General features: G+C 44.7%; 1 protein-coding gene across 1 annotated transcript in view; it reads left to right on the top strand.

Annotated features, from left to right (window-relative positions):
• BSN (bassoon presynaptic cytomatrix protein) overlaps positions 1-19,214 on the top strand; it is a 304,960-nt gene that overhangs the window by 259,991 nt on the left and 25,755 nt on the right. Inside the window, exon 9 of the mRNA XM_030206778.1 lies at positions 17,051-17,191. Coding sequence (XP_030062638.1) covers positions 17,051-17,191 — 141 coding nt within the window. The remainder of the gene's footprint in view (positions 1-17,050; positions 17,192-19,214) is intronic.

Genomic DNA, 19,214 nt, shown 5'->3' with positions numbered 1-19,214 from the left:
CCATATGGGAACAGATTGATGGGAACATTGGACGCTAAAGATATTCACTTAAAAAATTAAGCCTTAACTGTCCAGAGACAGTCACAAACTTTTCACTTAACCCTTAAACGGACTTTTTATCACTGGCTCATTTCAAAACCGTAGTGAAAAACTAGGAGAAAAAAAACACTACTTCAAACATCGGTTTCATCTACAAATAGCATAGAACTATATAACAGTTCCCCAAACTGATGCTTCAAAAATGAAAAAAAATTCAAAAACATTCCCTAATAATGTGCACATAAAAATCAATGATCCACTTATCTGCCCAGTGAAAAGCTTGCATAAGTTGCTGATATCACAACCACTCCTTAATACCAAAGGTTTTCTTCAAAAAAACCATTTAAAGGATCCATGGCTGCACAAAAGTACAATCCCCAGAGTTATATGCCTACACACAATATATTGCACAACATGTAAGTTATATATAGAGAGATTTTAATATGGTGATGACGGTCATATCTGGCACTTATATGTATATTTGTGAAAATATATATATATAATAGGCCATATACCTTTGAATATATACATGTATGTTGAACAGGCTTTGTGGTGCAATCTATAGGTTGCTTGCCAACTATACACATGACCTAAGCTCAAATCCTGCACTGGGATTTCTGTCAAGTGGTCAGCCTTTGGCCAACAAAGGCATCCATCCACTTGGAGTCAGTAAATGAATACCCAGCCTTAGCTGGTGGGGGAGGGGGAAATAAGGTAAAGATGACCTGGGAAAACAATGGCAACCACCCTGCTAACAGTCCTCCAGTAAAGTGGCAACCCTCATAAGTTGTTTGCCTTTACCTATGCATATAATAGACTACATACCAGGGCCGCTCAGAGGGGAGGGCAGGGGGGCAAAATTCCCCGGGCACAGTCTCCAAAGGGGGCTGGCACTGGGCCCCGAGTCTGTCTGTCTTCTGCTCCTATCGGGAACCAGTCTCAGCACACTGGAGCAGGTAAGAGACAGACCATAGCACAGGGCCCCCTTGGAGGCCGGGGAGGAGCAGATGCACAGATGTAGGGGGCGGGGGCCCCCATGTCAGCGCATCTGCTCCTCCCCGGCCTCCAAGGGGGGCCCAGCACCGGGATCTGGTGGCAGCCAGAGAGTGAGTGAGGGTCAGCAGCGGCAGCTGCATTCCGGGTTGGACCCAGTGGCTGCATCCCAGGTGGGGGGGGGGGGGGGAGGCCCGGCAGCTGCATCCTGAGTGGGCGGGGGCGGCGGCAGTGGCCCTCCCCGGGACCCAACTTTGTCTCTCGGCGGCCCTGCCACATACCACACATGATGACAGATAAAGACCTGCATGATCCATCTAGTCTGCCCAACAAGACAGCCAGAGCCACACCAACCTCTGTGCAGGTTAGACTCCTTCATGACTGAACACTGGCATCACAACCAGGGAGTTGCTATCTGTTACCATGCCTATCACATGTATGCAGTTCCATATGATGCCACAATATCACAACATTATGCCAGTAGTCTGAAGAGTAATGTTATTATTTCAACCTCAGCATATTCATATTTGGGCAGACTGGATGAACTATTCAGGTCTTTATCTGCCGTCACTTATTTACTATATATTCAATATCAATAAATCATATTTATTATCAATAATGATTAAACCACTATACATTAACTTATATATACATTGGATGTATATGTAAATGTATATATTTAAAGATCTATGTATAAATAGCTTTTATGTGAATAGCATTTGAAAAAGCGCTTCAGTTGCCTTGTGGGTTAAAGCACCATTTTATAGCTGTAAAAATCAGCAACAGAGAGAAACACATTTCCTCTCAGGAGGAAGCAAGTCTCCTCTGCCACATCAGGGCAGAAGAAAGACGTTTGTCCTGCACCTTAGCTTCACCTGGATTCAGATCCAATGGCCCCTGGAAAGGTAAGCAACCTGCTTGGGGAGGGTCTATCCACAGATTTTGGGGGTGAGATTGAGTCAGAGGAGCAGTAAGGCTGTAGTGAAGGGCTTCACTGACTTTGGCTGCTCACACCTATGTAAATGGGTGACTTGTTAGGAACAGCACCGTGCCTTGAGTTAATGTATGCTTTCAGTCAGGGTTATTAGGAGCTCTAGGTAAACATTCACCTCACTAAGGTCCATCTCCAAAGCTTCCTCAACCCTTTGAAATGTTTGAACATTGCAGACAACATGCATGACATCCCCAGTGCATCTCACACCCTGTGATGCAGCTGGGATTGCGTAAATCATATTTTGGTCTCAAAACCAGTTGTAATGACCTTGAGTTATGGGAGAAGCAAGTATTAATGTAACTCTACTAAAATCATTTCTATGGCGTTACTAGACATACGCAGTCCTGTACACATTATATGCAGGTACTATAAGTCTCTGCCTTTTTCAACTGAAAGAGAGCTCTGGAATAGAAACCTGCACAGGAATGGGATTTGTGGGAATCCCACGGAACCCGCGGGGTTCCTGCAGGGATAGAAGCAGTTCTGCAGGGTTCCCGCGGGGATGGAAGCAGTTCTGCAGGGTTCCCGCAGGGATGGAAGCAGTTCCTGCGGCGTTCCCATGGGGATGGAAACAGTTCCTGTGGGGTTCTCATGGAAGTGTAAGCTACACCTGCGCCAGCCTCACATCTACCAAGTACCAAGTTCTTTGAGTGCTGTCTCCTCCTCCTCCTCCTTGCTTTAACAGCACAAATGCGGAAAGCCTTTCATTAAGGAGGTGGTAGAGACACAAATGATGAAGAAATTCAAAAAGGCATGGGATGAACACAGGAACTCTAATTAGAAAATGGAAGTTATTAAAAAACTTAAATGGCTGCATGTGTGTGGATGTGTCGAGTGACGCTTAGATGGTGACTCTGGCTGTGATGAACTTGTGGCTGATACCGGGCAGACTTGTATGGTCTGTGTCTCATATATGGCAATCTGGTTTAGGATGGGCTGGAAAGGGCTTAGACTGCAACTTCAGTGGCTGGAACATGAGGACAGTGCTGGACAGACTTTTACTGTCTGTGTCCCAGAAATAAGACAGACAGACTGGAGTGGGCTTCGACGGCAACTCCAGCAGTTGGAACATAAGGATAGGGCCGGATAGACTTCTATGGTCTATGTCCCAGAAACACCAAAGAAAGAACATAATCAAGTATATAATACCACACTCATTGATGTAATCATGAACAGATAATGAGTGTGACTGTTGGGCAGACTGAATGGACCGCTTAGGTAGGGTTACCATATGGCTCCAGAAAAAGGAGGACGGATTGAGCCAGCTGGGTTTTACTTCCATTGCTTTCAATGGAAAGCAATTGCTTTCAATGGAAATAATTGAGCCAGCCGGGTTTTATTTCCATTGCTTTCAAAGCAATGGAAGTAAAACCCGGCTGGCTCAATCTGTCCTCCTTTTTCTGGAGCCATATGGTAACCCTACGCTTAGGTCTTTGTTTGCCATCACTTACTATGTTACTATTAATCCTCTTTGCTCTTGGACTGATGATCAGACCTCAGCTCTGACACAGGCACAAGCATCAGATGTCACTTGACCTACTGGCACGTGCGCGTGTGACCTCTCAGCACACAGTGCCAGTGAATCAAAGACAAATCTTACATGTGTGCACCAGAGTGTTCCAAGTTTCAACTTCCATTCCTTCCTTGTCTGCAGCGCTATGGCTCAAATCCAGAGAGAGACTGAGTGAGCTGACCGGAATCTTTCAGTACCATTAAATTCTTGTGGGCATTAAATTCACTGGCACTGTGTGCTGAGAGGTCACCACATGCATGTGCCAGTAGGTCAAATGACATCTGATGCTCGTGCCTGTGTCAGAGCTGAGGTCTGCTCATCAGCCCAGGAGCAAAGAGGATTAATAGTAACGGATGGGCAGACTGGATGGGTCATATGGCCTTTATCTACCGTCATGTTTCTATTTTTGTCCCTAGAAGGCTCACAATTTGTTTTTGTTCCTGGGGTAATGGAGGGTTAAATGACTTGCCTAAGGTCACAAGGTGCTGCAGTAGGAATTGAACCCAGGTTGCAAGGATCAAAGTCTGCTGCACTAACCATGAGGTCACTCTTCCACTCCCTGGGAGATGTCTAAGCTACAGAGCAGGGGTGGAAGAATCTCCTAGGGTTTACTATGGCAATGTGAGTTAGTAGAGCTGCTTAAGGTGGGAAAAGCTGTAATTGACTTACATAGTAACGAAGTGTTATGAGATTATGATTGACAGTGTTTATACATTGGGTGGGGTTTAGATGGTATAAACCTGCCTATCCTGGGAAGAGCAGGATCTTTGGTTACCCACACCCCCAGGCGAGACCCAAGAAGTTAAGGGGGGGTGCTGTCCTGGCATAAGAAGCAGGAGCTGCAGAGGGGAAAAAAGTGGATTGTCTCTGCTCAGTAGCACAGGCAGATTGTGGCAAAAGTCATAAGGGCTCTGGAGCAAAGGGATTGGAGGTGGGCAACCTGCTGGAGACTGAGGTGGGTGAAGAGCACTGCACCTCAATCAGGCAGACAGACAATGAGGGCCCAGGCCACGATTGAGTCCGATGACTGGGAAAGAACCCAGCAGAACATTACTGAGAGACAGTGAAAGCAGCTCTGGGTTGTTCTCGGCAAGACAGGATTGAGACCACTAGGATTGGAAGAAATAACTGTGGATGGGAGGAGAGTATTCAACCTTGGATGTGTTTCATAAGACTTCAGATTATAAGAACTGTTTGCATGAATTTTTTTTCTTGTTAATTAAAGTTGAACTGTTTTTTTTTATTTTTATAAAACCCGATGTGCAACTAAAATTTGTGGAACAGAACTGACTGAGAGGTTGTTTTGAACCTCCCTTCCCCCAGCCTACTGGGAATTAGCCTGGCTCTAGCCTACGCCCAGCTCATCAGACCCAACGCTTTATGTAGATCCTGGTCCGGGTACCTACCCCAAAGAGCTTAGCCGGCATCCAGGACTGTTTGAGTGAGACCAAGGTTACAAAGATGGGGTTAAGCCCCACTGGGGAGACTGTTTGCTCAGAGACTATTTTTGGCTTTTTCCATCCGGAGAAACTGTGCTGTTCCCCAGCCAGGAGGGGGCCTCAGAGTGCAGAAAAGAGACCCGGAGTGCAACCCAGCGGTGCTGAGAGAAATCTGAGAAGCTACCTGGTTGGGCGAGAAAGCACAGAGACTGAAAGAAATGTGAGTACCTGGAGCGAATTGGCAGGAAAAACCATGTGGTCTAGTTGGCCTCCGATCCCAGCAAGGAGGTGGAAGAAGATGCATTACACCCTCAATAGGTTCGCTAAAGTTGAGGAGTGATTTGTCACTGAGACGCAGAAACACATGACATCAGACACACTGGAAAGGGTGGAGCCAAAGTTCTGGACCTACAAAAGGTGTGCCATTTGGATGCAGGTAGGGTTTGGAGAGGGCGAGCAGTCACCCCTGCCGGAGTGGCTACTCCAATGCAGGAGGAGAAGATGGTGGTGTGAGTGGGCCCCATATCTGTCTCTGAGCATTTACAAGGGAAATTGGGACAGTCTCCCCAGAACTGCCCGCCAGTTACTGGGGGAATCTTGGAACTCCCCACAGCATGCCAAAAGACATAGAAACTGGACTCCCCAGACCTAGCACATTGCTGCATTACCTATGTATGGCCACAGAGGTCGTGGACATAACCATCCCCACTGAACTGTCCACAGAGTGGATGGTGAAGATCATGGAAGTGAACCAGTTGCTCAGGAATGTCTGGGTGGACTGTGGGTGTCCCAGAGGGCCGGAGTGTCTTCCTCGAGTGGCAGCAGAGGACAACGAGGAGTAAGTGCTGGACATACCCAGCCCGCAGGGTGTTTATGGGTCCCTTGGCTTGAACCAGGGCGAGCCAGTGGAGAAAAGTTGCCTAAGCTCAGCAGAGCAGACCACTACTTCAAGCACCTGATTTGTACCAGATATTTAGTCATGGTTGTCCAGTTGAATCACTTCCTATTCTTTTGTTTTGTTTTGTTTTGTTTTGTTTTGTTTTGAAAAGAAACTCAAATAGTAGCAAGATTCCATGCTACCTATCCCAGGGCAAGCAGTGGCTTCCCCATGTCTGCCTCAACAGCAGACTGTGGATTTTTCCTCCAGGAACTTGTTCAAACTTTTTAAAACCCAGATACGCTAACCGCTGTTACCATATTTATTTATTTATTTTATTGCATTTGTATCCCACATTTTCCCACCTATTTGCGGGCTCAGTGTGGCTTACAATACGTTGTGAATAATAGAAATACAATTGGTCATAATACGATTATGGGTACATTGTGAAGAGTTGTGGGAAGACAAAGTCAAAGTCAAAATATCATCTAGGAATAGAAACAATGGAATGTGACAATGGGGAAATGATAGGGCGATAGGACAATAACGAAAGGATATTAGGGTGTAACAGTTTATTTGTGAGTGTGGTTTTTAGTGTGGTGAAAGTATGGGGAAGAGAATTCAGAAGAGAGTGAATTGGTGCTTTTCTATAGTGTGTGTGAATTTATATGTTTTGGTCCTTGCAGTAGATGTTCTCGAAGAGATGAGTCTTCAGTAGTTTGCGGAAGTTGGTCAGTTCGTAGATCGTTTTCAGGTTGCGTGGTAGTGTGTTCCAGAATTGTGTGCTCATATGAGAGAAGGTTGATGCATGCAGTGCTTTGTATTTTATGCCTTTGCACTTAGGGAAGTGGAGATTGAGGAAAGTTCGGGATGATCTTTTAGTGTTTCTGGGTGGCAGGTCTATTAAGTCAGACATGTATGTAGGGGCTTCACCATGAATGATTTTGTGAACTAATGTGCATACTTTAAAGGTGATACGTTCCTTGAGTGGGAGCCAGTGTAGTTTCTCACGTAAGGGTTTTGAACTTTCATATTTTGGTTTTCCGAAAATGAGTCTGGCTGCTGTATTCTGGGCTGTTTGAAGTTTTCTCAATATTTGTTCTTTGCATCCTGCGTATAGTGAGTTGCAGTAGTCCAGATGACTGAGTACGAGTGATTGCACTAGGCTGCGGAAGACAGATCTCGGAAAGAATGGTCTTATTCTTTTCAGTTTCCACATAGAGTAGAACATCTTTTTGGTGGTGTTGTTCGCATGAGTCTCAAGTGTTAGATGGCGGTCAATAGTGACTCCAAGGAGTTTTAAAGTTTCTGAGATTGGCAGATTTAGTTTGGGTGTGTTAATAGCAGTAAATGTATTCATGTTGTATTGGGAGGTAAGTATGAGGCATTGAGTTTTTTCTGCGTTCAGTTTCAATCGGAATGCATCTGCCCAGGTGTTCATGATGTGTAGACTTTGGTCGATTTCGTTGGATATTTCATTAATATCTTGTTTGAAAGGAATATATATATCATTACACCATCGGCATATATGTATGGGTTTAGGTTATGGTTTGATAGAAGTTTTGCCAAGGGGACCATCATTAGGTTGAAAATTGTTGGTGAGAGGGGGGATCCCTGCGGTACTCCACATTCAGGTGTCCATGCATCAGAAGTAGTTGAATTTGAAGTGACCTGATAAGAGCGTAATGTTAAGAACCCCTTAAACCAGTTTAGGACATTACCTCCGATACCAAAATATTCAAGTATGTGTAGTAAGATTCCATGGTCGACCATATCAAAGGCACTTGACTTGTCAAATTGTAAGAGGAGTTCCAGGGCTTAATTATTCTTTGAGTGAAAAAAATATTTCCCCCTATTTGTTTTAAAAGTATGTCCATGTGACTTCATTGAGTGCCCCCTGTCTTTGTACTTTTTGAAAGAGTAAAAAAATCAATTCACTTCTACCTGTTCTACACCACTCTGGATTTTGTAGACCTCAATCATATCTCCCCTCATCCTTCTCTTTTCCAAGCTGAAGAACCCTAATCCCTTTAGCCTTTCCTCATATCAGAGGAGTTCCATCCCCTTTATCATTTTGGCCGCACCTTCTTTGAACCTTTTCTAATTCCTCTATATCTTTTTTGAGATATGGCGACCAGAACTAAATGCAGTACTCAAGATGAAGGCGCACCACAGAGTGATACAGAGGCATTATATTATTCTTGGTCTTATAAACCATCCCTTTGGAGTGGAGAAATAGCCTAGTGATTAGTGCAGTGGACTTTGATCCTGGGGAACTGGGTTCAATTCCCACTACAGCTGCTTGTGACTCTGGACAAGTTACTTAACCCTCCATTACCCCAGGTACAAATAAGTACCTGTATATACTATGTAAACTGCTTTGAATGTAGTTGCAAAAACCACAGAAAGGAGGTGTATCAAGTCCCATTTCCCTTTCCTAATAATTCCCAGCATCATGTTTGCTTTATTGACCACCACTGCACACTGATTTCAGCACATTGTCTACAATGACACCTAGATCTTTTTCTTGAGTGCTGACCCCCAAGGTGGACCACAGCATGATTTGGGTTATTCCACATTAAATTTCATCTGTCATTTGGATGCCCAGTGTTCCAATTTTCTAAGGTCTCCCTGCAGTTTTTTACAGCCCACAAGTGTTTTAACAACCTTAAATAGTTTTTTGTCATTGCAAATTTAATCACCTCACTTGTTCCAATTTCCAGAAAAACAAAAGAAAACCAGCACTTCCACAAGGAAGTCAAAACAAAGACAACAAAAAGAGTGGAAATGACCACATGAAAAAGGTCCCAGGGTATCAAGATAACATTTTTTTTTATTCACAGACAAATAGAGACGTATTTTCAAAGCAGTTAAACTTGCAAAAGTTCTGTGGTAACCTATGGAACTTTGTACATCTAAGTGCTTTGAAAGTGAGCCCTATATTCACTCAAAAAATATATATGTATATCATTCCATACAACAATCCGATAGGAATCCAGTGTTAATTTAGTCTTAACATGTCAAACCATATGCTATGCAATTGGATCCTTCATGGGCTGTGTTTCAGCAAACCTGCCTTCCTCAGGAGTCCTTACAGCATTTAGGTACACTAAAGTAGGTGCATTCTTGTAATAAATAGAAGTGTATCAGCAAAGTACAGCCGGAGAAAAATACGGCGCAATCTATTCCCTGCACATATGTGGTTATTTCCACTCCTTTTATTGTTTTTGTTCCAATTTCCAGATCATTTATAAATATGTTTAAATAGCACCGTCCCAGTACAGATCCCTGCGGCACTCCACTATTCACCCTCCCCCACTGAAAGAAATGGTCATTTAACCTTACCCTCTGTTTCCTGTCCAATAAGTAATTCCTAATCCAAGTTTTTGCTTGTGGCTGTGTATGCTTTGAACTTACTAGTGTTCTTTGTATGGGTTCTTTTGCAGAACCAGACGCTCTGTTCCTGAAAACTTGGACCACTTGATCAATACATTATCAAGATGGACTCAAAAGTGATTATATTATCTAGCCTGTCTGCAGCGTTCGTGCGGTGGTGGCTCATGCCATGGGCATGCACCACAGGAGTGCAAACAAGGAGCAGGTCATACTCCTTGGGCGAGCTCCTTGGGATGGGTGATGTGTTCCATCAGGTCATGTTTACTTAGACATTTTCATAGTACTTTTTATCTAGCTAAGAGCAATTTGTTTCTTGCTCTTTTCTACTTCCTTTTTTCTACGTTTTCTTTTTTTTGCTATCCAGAAGATCCCAATGGACTTCACTGAAACTATCCCAGTCTTTTGTGGATGATGTCCTCTTCTCTCGTTGGCAGCTTTGCGTGACAGAGAGATCAGTAATCTTATTTTCTCCAGTTTTTTCCCTGAGCCAGGCAACTGTCATTTGCTGCTTAGGTACCAAACTAAGAGACTGAACCCCTGTGGAGGTCTGGAGCGGATCCGTTATCAAACACAAGGAGCTTTCCTTCTCATCCATTGTCATGGGAGGGACTGCCTAAGTTCCATCACAATTAGACAGAAAGACAGTGTTCCATACTACCCCCTTGTCTGATTCTGGGACCACAAAATGGAACTAAGAATTAGACATCACCATGGCCATAGCATGCTGCCACACCTCCCCCATGTTATCTTCAAGCCACTGTTTATCTTTCATGCATGTCTCAGAACTGATCAAGGATACCTATAACAGACATGAATTGTACAAAAGCCCAATTGTAAGGTCCCATGTACAGATCTAAGCATTTAATAGATTGCCTGATTTGGAGGCACATCTGCATAAAGCCTCAAAACATATTATCTCTTATTCCAAGAAGCCAGAGACCTAGGATTCTACAGCTGGGATTAATCTTTCTCTCACATATATCAAGTTGGGGTGCAGAAACCCAAAAGAGAGATACCAGATAGGAGGGGAGAAATTAGTAAGCTCGACTCAGGAGAGAGACCTTGGGGTGTTGGTGTCAGAGGATATGAAGGTTGTAAGGGGGTCCTCCTCTTCCGCCCAGGGTTGTCTGTGAAAACCTGTTCCACTCACAGGATTCCTTCTCAGTTCCACAGGAAAACAAAGTTTAATTCATATCCAGCTCCAAAAGCTCAGCAAAAGTTCAGTTCCAAAGCTCCCGCCAAGTTCAGTCCAAAAGCTCAATTATTCAGAGAGGAATTCCCTTCTCCCCTTTCTAGGGAGCAGCTTAGGGCAGTCCCCCCACCCCCTTTCTCTTTTCCTTATGTAATTCCACCAGTTCCACACAGAAAGTTCAAACAAGGAAAAAAAAACAATGATCAAATCACCTTTCCTTCTTCCAGCACTACAGCGGCCCTACAGCAAGCAGGGTTGGCAGTTTACCTCCTACTTTCACAATAACAAACTTCTGTGGCCTCCCACAACTGCCTTTAAGTGCTGGAAAGGTTTGCGTTTGTATCTTCCCATTCCATGTTAGCTTGTTCCTCTAAGCAAGGAAGTTCTGGAGGCAGGTCCTTTCCCTCCTCCACGTACTCCATAGATTCGTTTTTCTCTGAGCAGATATTCTCCCCTCCCTGACTTCTGAGAGCTTTCAAGAGATCTGCCCTCCCCTCCTCACAGCTGGGAGGAATTATATATTGCTTTCGCAACCATAGAAATTGGGCTTCTTGACTGCTGCTCCCTCTACTGGTAGTGGAGTAAGGCCCCCTTTCCCGGACGTTACTCCCATTCCTGCTAATGTTAGAAGTCCCTTCCGTGTTTTTGGGTCCACCCCTCTCTTTCAGTCTCATAAAAGGATATGGTAGTGGTGCCAGTAGCTCCTTTAGGAGAAGAAGGACGCAACACCCGAGGAGATGGTCTCTGTGACTGACGCTGAGCAGAACGTTCCTGTGTCCTCTCTTGGAACCGAACGTTTGTACGGATGCAGAGAGTAATCAGGGCATCCAATGTGGTCAGAAGTTCCTGGCCTGCCAACTCATCTTTGATTTGGCCCGTTAACCCCTGCCAGAAGATGGCTGTGAGGGCCTCCTGGTTCCATCTCACCTCGGAGGCTAGGGTTCGAAAGTGTACGGCATATGCCCCTACAGAGCAATTGCCTTGTTGAATCCGTAGACGTCCAGGCACGTCGAAAACTAACCTAAAGTGACAAAGAAATTCCCCAAGATCAGTGAGTAGAGGATCCCGCTGCTCCCAGAGAGGAGAGGCCCAAGCCAGGGCTGGTCCGGAGAGCAGGGAGATTATATAAGTGATCTTGAGTTTATCGGAGGAAAAGGCTCCGGGTTGCATTTCAAAAAACATAAGACATTGGCTGAGGAACCCTCGACAAGCGGAAGGGGTACTGTCAAACCGGGGAGGCGCATGGAGCCTTAACCCAGGAGTGGGTAAAACTGGTCCGGACGGTGCAGCAGGAACTTGCCATTGGGATTGAAGAGTAGATAACTGGGAACAAACGTCCTGCAGGACTCCGGACAGACAATTCAGCTGGGCCTGTTGTTGCTGAAGAACCTGGGCCAAATTTGCCAAGTCGGGTTTGTCTGGAGAACTCATGCCTTCGGCTTACTGTCAGACCTGTGAGTTCTTGAACCAAGTAGAGCACTGCCGAGCCCGGTACTCGGAACAGGTTCTGCTTGGCGTCCGGACAACCCTGGGTTTCACCTGTGCTGACCGCCATTCCCCAGAGGTTGAGCCCCTAGGTGCGGGCGGCCTGCAGGGCTTATGAGATGGAGCAGGAAGTGGGGAGATGAACGTGACGGCCAGACAGGCAGCAGGCAAGAGAGTGATCCAGGTACAGGCAGAGTCAGTAGGCAGGCGCAGGTCTAGAGAGTAATCCAGGTACAGGCAGAGTCAGCAGGCAGGCAGCAGACACAAGAGTAATCCAGGTATAGGCAGAGTCAGTAGGCAGGCAGCAGACACAAGAGTAATCCAGGTACAGGCAAGGTCAGTAGGCAGGCAGCAGACACAAGAGTAATCAAGGTACAGGCAAGGTCAGTAGGCAGGCAGCAGACACAAGAGTAATCCAGGTACAGGCAAGGTCAGTAGGCAGGCAGCAGACACAAGAGTAATCAAGGTACAGGCAAGGTCAGTAGGCAGGCAGCAGACACAAGAGTAATCCAGGTCAGTAACGAAGAACAAAGTAGAGGAGACGCACACTACTGAGCAAGTAACACCTACCAAAGTAGAAGCCGAAGCAAGGAGTCTAGGGAGAGCTCAGCTGATAAAGTGCTGGCGTCTGACATCAGCAGGGAGAAGGGGCACATCCACAGGACAAGAGCAGGGGAAGGAGGAACCGAAAGACCAATAGGAGAGAAGCAAGGGAAGCCAGGCAGAGGAAGAGCAGACCCAGGTGGGTGGAAGCAAAGCAATCAAGGGGCCTGCAAGCCAGGCAGAGAGAGAGAGCAGAGTCATGTGCATGGAAGCAAAGCAATCAAGGAGCCTGCAGCCTGAGAAGAACCACACACACATGGCGTAGGGCTGTGCCAGTCAAGTGCATGTGTCGACGGGACCCTGCGCAGCCCGAGGACGCCACTTGCATTGAGGTAGGGGACATGACGACATGACACAAATGTTCAAATATTTGAAAGGTATTAATCTGCAAACAAACCTTTTCCTGAGACAGGAATGCAGTAGAACTAGAGGACATGAATTGAGGTTTAAGGGGGGCAGACTCAGGAGTAATGCCAGGAAGTATTTTTTCACAGAGAGGGTGGTGGATATATAGAATGCCATCCCTTGGGAGATGGTGGAGATGAAAATGGTAATGGAATTCATACATGCGTGGGATAAACACAAAGGAATGCTGTTTAGAAGGAATGGATGTACGGAATCTTAGCTGAGATTAGGTGGCAATGCCTGTAACTGGGAAGCAAAACCAATGCTGGGCAGACTTCTACGGTCTATGCCCTGATCATGATTGAATGGATATGGATAGGCTTGGGTGTAAATTTTAAGGGGCTTCGACATTAGCTTCAAAACTTTTTGTACAAGAAGAGTGCTGGACAGACTTCTATGGTCTGTGCCCTGAGAATGGCAAGGACAAATCAAACTCAGGTATACATATAAAGTATCGCATACCATATTAAATGAGTTTATCTTGTTGGGCAGACTGGATGGACCGTACAGGTTTTTATCTGCCATCATTTACTATGCTACTATGTAAGTTAATCATGAGGAACTATGTCAGAAGAAGGGGAGGTTTGGGTTGCCATAGTTACAAGATCTAGGAATGCCTGCTTGTTTTAACACTAAAAACAGACAAGAGATCTGTCTGAAACTAGCTCTAACAGCTATAGTCTGACAGAATAGATTAGTTACAGTGTAGAACACCCAAAAAGATGATAATGTGAAAGCAAAAAATAATATGGCCTCCAGAAAAAAGGAAAACATCTCTTTGGGCTGACCCCCAACAATGACCTTATATAAAATGAAATATAAACTTTTCTCTAATAGCCAAGGATATTGAGATAACTGCCTGAGCTATAAGCCAAGGCTGTCCTTGTTATTGGTGCAAGTAGTGTACAGCTGAATTAGCACAAGGAACTCAAATTATACCAATTTGATTTTAAACACAGGATAGGAAAAAAATAAACCTTATCAGTAAATATCTTATCTGATTATCTCTTATCTTATATGATAATCTTAGTGGAACCTCCAAATTGCTGTAGAAGTAAACAATAATCATCTTACCTCTGCTGGACAGCGTAGGATAAGACATGCAACTAATACATTTCGTATAGCACTCTGGAATGTATGAATGATACTGCATTTAGTTTATTGCTTGCCTCTGTGTTACAGATTTTGAGTGTACCCATTTGGTTAATCTCCTGTCCCACTCCGAATCACATAACCACATATGTATGAGATTTTGCCAGCAGGAAGAGAGCCTGACAGTTCCTCCTGTGGAACCTCCGTGTTGGAGAAGGGCAAGGAGAGAGATTGGTCCTGCGGCCAGAGTGATATGTGGACTCGAATCTGAGAGGCGAGAAGTCTTGGAACTCCAGCTCCAGGCACCTTAAGGGAGGACCCCTAAAAATGGAGTTGATGGAAGCCGAGCTAGTGGAATCAATGATCTTGAGAGGGAGCCAGGGTTATAGGTGTCAAGCCCTGTAACATCACCATCTGCAAGTCAGGGAAGTGGAGCTGATGGTGAATTGTACATTGCCACCCTGTACACTCCCCCAAGTTCAACTAGCAATCGAGAGAGCACGTTGGCCTGAACCTGTGGACAAGGGTGAGGCTAGAAAGGCTCTTTAGGAAAGGAGACAGTGATCCTATTGGAAGGGGACCCTGAGATGCGGAGGGCACTGGCCCCTCTACAGGAGCACCTGAAATGAAAGCTGAAGAGATCACCGTTTGAGCCCCTGGAAACCTACCGGGGAGACCAGGGCATACTGCGGCACATCCCAAAGGATCTGGACATGGGGCTGCCCAGGCCCAATACGTTTGGCCACAGAGGTCGTAGACATCACCATCCCTGTGGAATTGGTAACGGAGTGGGCGGTGAGAAGCGTAGAGGTGGACTGCCTACTCCAAGCAGTGAGAATGGACCAGAAGAGTTCGGGAAGTATTGGAGGACCTTCCCGAGCCACAGGAGAGGATACTGGCAACATTTTGGACACGCCTCTGCCAGCAGAGTATCTCCAGGAGCTTTGGACAGACCCGGAGGGAGCTGGCGGGGAGAAACTTCCAAACGTAACCGAGCGTACAGGTGCCTGAAGCATGTGGTGTGGGACATATGACACCTCAGGTATCCTGTCCTATAATTTTTAGCTATAAGCTATAAAGTTCTACTTCTGGTATTGCTGCATTATTTCCCATCCCCCATCTCTCTTTTTCTATCAGCCACATGCAGGAATTTCTAGTTGGTCACCATTGCTAAGGCAACTCAGATACCTGGTATATCCTGTTACAAAAGTAATTTACTGAGAAGAGGTATGGCAAGGACACCAATTGCAAGTCTCCAGCACATATGAAAGACCCAATTACAAGTCTCCAGCACATATGCAGCACCTATGATTGGTCCAGGGTAGAGGAGAGGTGGATGCTCACCACAGCCTATAAAACCACGCTGCACACAAAGAAACTCTGAAAAACTAGGCATGCTTGGAAAGAGTGTTTCAGATCCATACAAATGGCCTGTTTTTCCCAAAGGGGTTGCTCTTCCCCCTTCATAGAAACTAATTCTCTATATCTAAGCATCTTTCTTTCTTTCTCTTTTTTCTCTCTGTTCTGTGACCTTTGTATGAGGAACAAACTCTTCTTCTTTCTTTTTCTCTTCTTCATATAATTAATTTCTCTTCTTTATATAATTAATTACTTATAATTACCAGAGGTACTGATGTTAAATCAGTTGTAAATCAGTTTGTTATAACTTTACAACTGATATCTGATGCTGTGCTGGTGGGTGAGTAATTAAAGACTTTTAATTCTCTCTAATTCCTGTTGAATTTTTTGCCTGTAAAAATTTGTAAGATGTTTAGGGAATAGCAAACCAAATGCGCAGCCTAGTACAATCCTTATGTTCCACTGCAGGTCATGTGCATTATCAAAGTCCAGAGAGAGACCTGGATCAGAGTGGCAATTTTTCACCAGATGCGCTCTGACCCGACCTACCCTGTCTGTGGGCCAGAAGATACCAGGGTCAGGGACCATATTGATGCCCAGTACAGACTGGTGGTCAATTCATAAACATTATGGAGAGGTAGTTGATTCATTCTACTCCAGTAAATACCACTGTGACTCATACCATGCCGGGGAGCACTTGTGTGCAAGCCATAACCAAAATGGTATGGGTAACACCGTATAGAGACTGAGTGGACTCAGAAGGGAAAAAGTTATTAGAGATATATCATGTGATAAATATGCTGAAGAGGAGTACTTGTTTGGGGATTGAGTTATATGAAATTTGTTGTTGCTATGGGTTGGGAGGAATAAATTGAGAATATTCTGCTGAGTACAAAACTGCTGTTGAAGTGAATGCGTAGGGATTTTTGAAGAACAAAAATGCTATTGTGTTCCACTTGTCACAATAATATTTATGAACCAAAAGTAATATTATATTCACAGGAATGTTTCTGCTAAATAAATTGTTAATATTACCAAGGTTTGGTCCTTTGACCCCTGGGGGGGTTTGGCCCTTGAGGACAAGGGAAGATGATTTCCTGTGATAGAACCAGGGAAATCATCTTTTACTTACTAGGGGGGAAGAGTGTAATCCCCTGGTAAACTGGGTTTGAGAATTTCTCCAGGTAATTACCAGAACTGATGTAGAACTCTCCAGATTCACTGGGGAAAGAGAGAACATCATGAGTGGGAGAGTGAAGAGCCCAGCTCAGAAGGAGGTTTAGGAGAGAATAAGTGACAAGGGATGTCATAGTTGGGGTGGAGTTGGAAGGTTATAAAAATTATAGCTTTAGTGAGCACATGGTTTCGGGTACCTGACCTGAAGAGCTACCTGTTGCCCAGAACTTGTGGTGAGACAGGGCTACACTATTTTTTTAATATGCTGTGTGTTGGTGTCTACTGCATGAGTTAACTTCAGTGCTGAAACACTTTCTGCATTGTTCAGCCAGTAACAAACACACAGACCGCTCATTAACCAGGTGCTTGTGCACATAGTAGGTTTCTACATCAGCCCCTTATTTCTCATTCTGTACATGCAGTACTCTGAAACAGAATTTCTAGCTATGTTTTTGCCTCAGGATTCTTTATTTTTTCCCCTTGACAGGTATCAAAGTGGGTCAGAAGCCAATAGGAACAACACCACCTGCTGGAGCAGCACCTGCACATTCAGGCCAAGAAGGAGAAAGCATGTTCTCAAAAATTCTTCCAGGAGCAGCAGCTGAACAAGCAGGCAAAATCACTGATGGTAAATGAATACATTTATTTCAAAATTACCCTGTACCTCTGCAGCAGTGCTACTGTAATTCCATAGCCTGTTGTACTGGCAGGGGCTAGAGATGCATATTGTTCCACATTTTGCATACCTGTACCTACATTTTTATGGAAGTATATCTGAGGCAAGGTCGGGGGAGGCATTTTCAAAACACTGGGGGGGGGGGGGGGTTGCTTTAAAAAAGTCTTTGTAGAAAAGGCAAATCTCTGTGGTACTTTTCATACGTTATTTCTCTTGAGTACTGGTCCAATATCTAACAGAAAAAGTATTCAAGGGTTTTATAACTACTTGCATACTTTTGAAAATCACCCCACTAATTTATACAAAAGTGTCTTTCTTTGACTTTGTTTCAATTATTTCATTCTGGGATGTTGGTGAAGCAGACGCCCTTCAAGAAATGAGCCCACTGCTGTCAAAATAACCTCTAGAGATCATAGCCATGAAACCTGTTACTGAGTCAAAACATGCAGTGATCCCATTCATGGTTGCAATGTCTGCTGGAAGATATATTTTGAACCATAAAAGGCTTATGTGATAGATTGAGTGATATAGTAGTAGGTGTCCCTGAGAACACTCCTTTACTGAGGTTGCAGTTTAGCCACCTTAGGGCAGGTGGCGCTAACCTGCCATGTCAGAGGCTGAATCAAAGGGGTGGGGCTCAGGCTTGGATGCCCTGGAGCAGAATGGATCAGGCAGGCCCTGAGGCAAGAGGTCTCCTGGAGGAGGACTTGGAGTGAAGGAATCCTCCCTAGGCATTGTCTGGGCAGCAGTACCTGTGGGAGAGACCCAGGGAAGCAAAGAGTTGGCCCTATTTCCAAAGTTTGCACCTGGTGTAAAGAGTAGCCACTCAGGGGTTACAAGAGAAGGACAACCTAAGTTAGACCTGTTTCAGTCATATCCGGAGTACAAAAGAGTGATTGAGCAGCTGACCACTGGAGGACTTAATCCCCCAGTGGTTGCTGTCCCCCACTCTCTCCCCTGAAAGTGAAATTAAAAGGGGATACCAGACTCTTGACAGCTTCAGGTATTATAGGCATTCTTAGCAAAACAGGGAGCATGTCTGAGGAGTAGCCTAGTGGCTAGTGCGGTGGACTTCAAGCCAAGGGACCCAGTTTTAAAATCCACTTCAATTCTTTTTTTTTTTTATGAGCCCTCCATAACCAGAAATAATACATACTGTAGCTAAATATATAAGCCTCCTGCAAGCTTGAAGGCTATTGAAGTGGTGTACATTCAGGTAAGCAGGTATTTTCTGTTCCAGGACAGCTCACAATTACAAAATAAGAGTTAAAGTGGGTTTTGAACCTGGGTCCCCTGGTTTATAGTTCACTGCAAAAACTGTTAGGCTGCCCCTCTGTTCTGTGTGGCCATTCTTCTAATAAGGCTGCCAGACAGACGTCCTTGTCCCTGCTTTTTTGCCGTTCGTATATTGGACATTCTAGTTTGTAAAATGTATGGGTTCATGCTGAACATCCTCAGCACATGGACACCCATCTCACGTATTTTTGAACAGAATATCCTGATGTATTTCCTGTTGGAAAATACATGCGAGATTGTTATGAGCTGGAAATCTCTATTCCGACTTGGACATCCTTTCGAAAATACCTCTCCACAGGTGTTTGTTTCTGTAAATCAGCATCCTATTAGACATGCCACAACTTCAACTAAATATCTGATTACATTTGTTTACCATGTTATTTTCAACTATCACAAACTTATGGGCCAATATAGTTGGGGTTTCCTTTAAATGTTAGCTGCAGCATTCAAAGTTGTAGCTGAAAATTTAGCACCAGCCACTATTCAAATATTGGCACTTGATACCTTGGTATAACATCTAGAGCCACACTCATCTGGGTAAAGGTGACATTCAGTGCCATTACCCATGTTCTTGTGACCTTGATTAGTACTATTAGAAACAGAATACTGGGCTTGATAAACCTTTGGTCTGACCCAGTATGGCAATATTTATGTACTTATGTGCTTATCGCTCTCATCA

This window comes from Microcaecilia unicolor, chromosome 6 (assembly GCF_901765095.1).
Source record: "Microcaecilia unicolor chromosome 6, aMicUni1.1, whole genome shotgun sequence".
Taxonomy (NCBI): Eukaryota; Metazoa; Chordata; class Amphibia; order Gymnophiona; family Siphonopidae; genus Microcaecilia; species Microcaecilia unicolor.
Note: the sequence above shows the minus strand (reverse complement) of the source record. Positions and strands in the feature narration are given on the sequence as shown.